At 29.3% G+C, this 5,196-nt stretch overlaps 1 protein-coding gene across 1 annotated transcript; it reads right to left on the reverse strand.

The window, feature by feature from the left end:
- Positions 1-2,305: 2,305 nt before the first annotated feature.
- On the reverse strand, positions 2,306-4,214 carry LOC119683563 (dynactin subunit 2-like). The gene is made up of 4 exons (XM_038097279.1): positions 3,909-4,214; positions 3,247-3,730; positions 2,746-3,186; positions 2,306-2,685 (listed from the first exon to the last, which is right to left on the reverse strand). The coding sequence occupies exons 1-4, from the start codon at positions 3,942-3,944 to the stop codon at positions 2,501-2,503; spliced, it is 1,146 nt and encodes a 381-aa protein (XP_037953207.1). The 5' UTR covers positions 3,945-4,214; the 3' UTR covers positions 2,306-2,500.
- Positions 4,215-5,196: the final 982 nt, after the last annotated feature.

Consider the following 5,196-nt stretch of genomic DNA (forward strand, 5'->3'; position numbering starts at 1 on the left):
GGAACCCTTTCTCTTTGTCAACTAAAGATAATAAAATATATATACTTATATATTATTAAATATATTAAATAAAGGGCAAATTATGCAAATAGTATAAGCAGTCTTGTGCTGGCTTTTTACCACTAAGCAAAAAGTGATGAAGTAGACACAATAAATATATTAAAAAATATTAAATTAAAAAAATATGTATTCACATATATATTTATTCAATTAATTAATGTATTTAAATTAAAACATATATCATATTTAATTAATTAAAATTGCATGCTTTTCAATTTTTTTTTACAAAAATATTTTTAATTTGTCGGCTTCTTCACTGTTTTACCCCCATTTCTATGTTGCTCAAACTGTAACCGTTTAAATTTAAATGTGTAATTTTAAAATTTTAAAAGACAAGCTTATTTGAATGCGCTTTCAATGCAATAAAATTGTAAAGAAATAAATTTTAATAGAAATTTTATTATATGGTATATATATAAATATATAAAAATATATAAAAATATAAAATTTATTTTGCTATTTAGGCTTTTAGTATTGTATTTATGTTGAAGATGTTTTAATTTTTTGAAAGCTTTGAGGCTCAAGCAAGAGCTCAAACATCTCAGTAGCTTTCAAACTGTACGAGCTTATAAGCAATCACTACAAAGGTGCATTAAAGAAACTTGTCGCATCTGGCAAGGTTCAATGGAGAGTTTTTTCGTCGTTGAAACGTTGAGTTCAATGCACGTTAAGAATTCTGGTTAAAGTTCTTATTAGGAAAATGAAATATGTCTTAAGAATTGTTAAGGAAATTATAATTATAGTTTTAATAAATATTTATGTATGTATTTGTCTTCATCAGCAGCTGTTGTTTGCTCTTGTTTATTTGTAAAAAGAATATTATTAATTATTTGTAAAAAGTTAAAATTTTCAGTATATCATTTTTTCCCCCAAATTAAAACAACAGGAAACTATAAAAAGATCCATAATAGTTTTCTTTAAAGTATGTTATATATAAATATTTTGCTTCAAAACAAAATCATTTTTAAATGAAAAATATTTTTCTTTCAAATTAGTGTTTCAGTGTATAAATATTTTGAATTTTAAAAATTAATACAAAAAATTATTCACAATTATATATACACGTAAAAAGTTTGAATTACAATTTTGAAAACCGAAATTATATATACATATATATATATATTAAAACTCAAATTTACGTAAATTAAAAAAAATGTATTTAAAATGTCTTTATTATACAAAATGCATAAAACAGTTATAATAAAATTAAAAACAATACTTACAAAATTAGTAAGATTATTGAAAAAAAAAACTAACAAAAAAAATACAGTAAGAATGAGTCAGAAATGTTTGAAGCGCAAAAAGAGTTGATTTAAAGTAATTGAGAATTACAAAAATGAAAAAATTATTGAACAGCAGCAAAAGACAAAAAAAAATTATTAAAATTATATAACGTATATTAAAAATTAATTTAATTTAAATACATATAAAAAATAAAACTTTATTCAAGCTAAATGTATTATCAAAAGATATATACGTGGCGTATCACTATTATAAATAAAAGGCTTTAAATAAAAATTGTACATCGTTCGACTTTTTTATTTTTTTCTTCGTATTGTTTTTTAACATTAACAAAATCGGTGTTCAATTTAAACTTCATATACGTAAGTATGTCTTTGTTAACAATAACATTTATTAAGTTTTGCTAAATGACTCAATAATAACAATGGACAAAAGCACAGCAGTTATTTAGTCGTTTAAGCTATAATAAATATTCATTTTAAGCCCCTCGATACTTATTATCCAGTTGAATTTTATTTTATTTAAATAAAAAAATAGAACCAACTTTTAACGTTCTAGTATTCATGATTATACCATTGGCAATAAAAGTAACTGTGCACACAAATTCTATCATGGCTCTAGCCCAATGAGGTGGCAAGGTTTCTATACTATTATACGATTTAGACTTTATCTAAGCATCTCCTGTCTCCATTCGACACAACATTCCGGCTCATTCTCTAACATTCACACCAAAGAAATATTCAAGACGGAATATGCTCTCTGTTTGTCGGGCCACTGCAACTGGTATGATTGGACAGGCTGCCATGATAAGAACCATTAGTTAGACAGTTAATAATTAAAGGTAAACTGTTTCATTTTTCTTTGATATGAAAGACTTTGGGTCTCTCCAACGAATAAAGGTGCAGTTTCTATTTTCCTATGCTGTACATGGATGCTTATTGCACAAACTTTGTTTTCTGAGGTCTCTAAATTATCATAATTAAAACCACACAAAATTTTAAAAGCAAAATTCATAATTTTATTTTGATTTAAAGCAATCGATAAGGTAATTTTTTCTTTTCAATGTCTTTTGCAGTATAAACTTCAAGTTTGTTGAGTAATTATGCACTAAAATAAAATAAAATAAAATAATAAATATACGTTCAGTATTTTTCACAGTACCAACACAAATGCACTAAAAGTGATTGTTTCCTAAGAATTATTTTTTATTAACTATTGCCTTAACACGTTCATCCACTTTAGCCACTTCTTTATTAATCGTTTCAAGATTTTGCGCAAACGTTTCCTGCACCGAATGTAGTAGTTCCTTGTTGTTGACTAAACTGGTGGTGATGTTCGTCTGCTTTTGTTCGATTTCGGCTATAATTTTTGCGAAATTCATTGCTGAAAAAACAAAAGGCTTTAATTAGGTCGTTAATTTATTTATTTTTGAAAAACAAATACCATATTTGTGCAGAGCTTCTAACGCTTGCATTCGCTCAATTATGTCTGGCAGTATCTCAGCGACGGGTTCCGTGCGTTTAGCAATCTCATACAATTCACAGACTTTCTGATCACGCTTTGCATCTTCTGTAGAGCCACTTGATTTTTCAGCAATGGCATCCATCTTACTAGTTAAGGTTCCCAATCGAGTTTCAATAGCATCGAGTTGTGCTGGCTGCAAGAGTGCAGCTTTAGTGCTCAACTGACGTACAGCTTCTAAAACATTTGTGGTATTTGTTGTTGTTGAAAGTCTACTTAGTTTTTCTGGTTGTGCACCAACCGCCTGCTCCAGTTGATGCAAACGATGTTCTAGTTTAGCTATGCGAGCTGAAGCTGCCAAGTCGCTACCAGGTGGTGGTATAGCAGTAAGTACACCCGACTTTTTATACTCTTCTACTTGCCCTGCAAAGTTAAAAGTATATACAAATATATAAATATAACAAAAAAACTATAAATACATACCTATGAGTGACTTTACTTCTTTATCAGCAGCCGTCGGTACTTGTTCTTTACCCAATACTTGTTCCAAACGCAGTGAATCCAATACTCTTTTAGCTGTTGATATTATAGTGGCTACTGCATCATAAGATTCTTTTTCCTCCTGAGCTATTTTTCGGTCTACTTGCAAGGCAGCAATTTCATCCATCAATTCATTCATTTCACACTGCAATCGTCTGCATTTCTGTACTGGTGTTTCTTTTTCACCAGTACCAACTAATTCAAACTCTCCAGAACGCGCATCATAACCCCTGCATTGACGACGCCCAATACGATCGGAAAAGTCTACGCTACCCTCAAGTGCCGCGCCACGAAAACGATTAAAGGCATCGCTTGGGGATATATGCAGACGTTCGATTGACTCGTTTTCAGGCTCCTCCTCATAATAGTCAGATGTAGATGCATCCGGATTGTCGGGAGTTTCATATACGTCCGGTTGGTCATAAGCCTATACATAGTTTATATAAACAAATAACAGACAATTATAAAAATTGCTAACCTGAGTTATGGGTAATTAAATAAAGAAAAATGAAAGTAAGCCTTAAATAACGAAAAAGGCCATAAGTGACTCAGTGGATAAAAAGTTTTTAATTTTAGGCGTAGCTTTGTTTTATTTTGCAACTTACAATTCCGGGCAAATTTTCGAATTTGGGATCTGCCATTATGGTCGGCACTGCTGCTGTTTATAATTAAAAAATCTTTAATATTAAAGTTTATTTTATAAATAGCAAAATCGCTGGTTTTTTAATACAATTTTTGCAAATATGCAATGAAATCAATTTTTGTGTCAATCGCACTGACAAACACAACAACTGTCAAAGTGATGTCATCAAATACGGTACAGCGCCCACTAGTGACAAATAGCAACGCAAGTAAATGTTGAAGTATAGTATAGCATAAAGATTTAATGTAAATTGCAGTTGTCTAAATTAATTTTTAAAAAATTATGTTAACGAAAATATGTGTATACCGATATCAAAGGAATATGTTTTATATATTATAGGAAATATAATAAAATGAAATATTAGTTTTTATAATAACATACATTTTTTTTATTCATATTTATTTAATTCGTTCCTAACATTGTAATAAATTTTGGATGTATTCAGTTTCCACAGAAATGAATTTCTTTAATTCAAAATATATATTTTCCGATATTTTAGTGAAAGTGGATTTTTGATTTAGTTATTATTTATTAAGAGTTTTTTTTCATTTTATATTAATTGAATATTTGGCTGACCATACAGCTGTTTCGAGTATTGCCAAATACCCATCATCAGTGGTCCTGGAAATAATTTTTGTATTTAATTATTCGTAAATAATTTTTTTCTTTTCGTGAGACTGCAAGTACCGGGAATCGATTCGATTCAATCGAAGTAATTATTTATTGTTTTGATTGATTCGATATCACAACAAATTTGTTCATAATAATTCTCTTAATTGATATAAAAAGGAGTTATTATTAATTTGATGGAATTACTTAAACAAACCCGATGAATGTAAGGACGATTTTAATGGTTTGAGTGATTAAAAGTTTGCGTGTATGGTCAAATCAAATTTGGTTAATGTAGTTTTCTTGACATTCATTGCTATATAGAGAATTCAGAAGCATCATGTATTTTAGCTTTTACTGATATTTCTCACTCGAGATCTGATTTTGTTTCTACAGTATTGAGAGAAGTCTGTCTTATACTTGTTTATTATGTTAGGGCTAGTTGAGTCAGTGCACTAGAGCACTTTTACTCTCTATTAACTGTGAGGTTCCTATATAACCTCTCTCTGCGCCTTAACTAGATTATTGTTTATCACTTCATCAGACGAAACAATAACTGCGTACCTCCCCGAGGAGCCTGTAACCATTCTAAAATTCGATAACGCGGTGTTGCTAAGCCTATCGGTTTTCGTAAATAGTTT

The sequence above is a fragment of the Teleopsis dalmanni genome, chromosome 2 (assembly GCF_002237135.1).
Source record: "Teleopsis dalmanni isolate 2A chromosome 2, ASM223713v2, whole genome shotgun sequence".
Lineage (NCBI taxonomy): Eukaryota > Metazoa > Arthropoda > Insecta > Diptera > Diopsidae > Teleopsis > Teleopsis dalmanni.

Coding starts and splice junctions, on each gene's coding strand:
- LOC119683563 (XM_038097279.1), bottom strand. CDS start 3,944: ATGGCAGATCCCAAATTCGAAAATTTGCCCGGAATT. Junction 3,187..3,246: donor AGAAGTAAAGTCACTCATAG/GTATGTATTTAT, acceptor TTAACTTTGCAG/GGCAAGTAGAAGAGTATAAA. Junction 2,686..2,745: donor AGAAGCTCTGCACAAATATG/GTATTTGTTTTT, acceptor TTGTTTTTTCAG/CAATGAATTTCGCAAAAATT.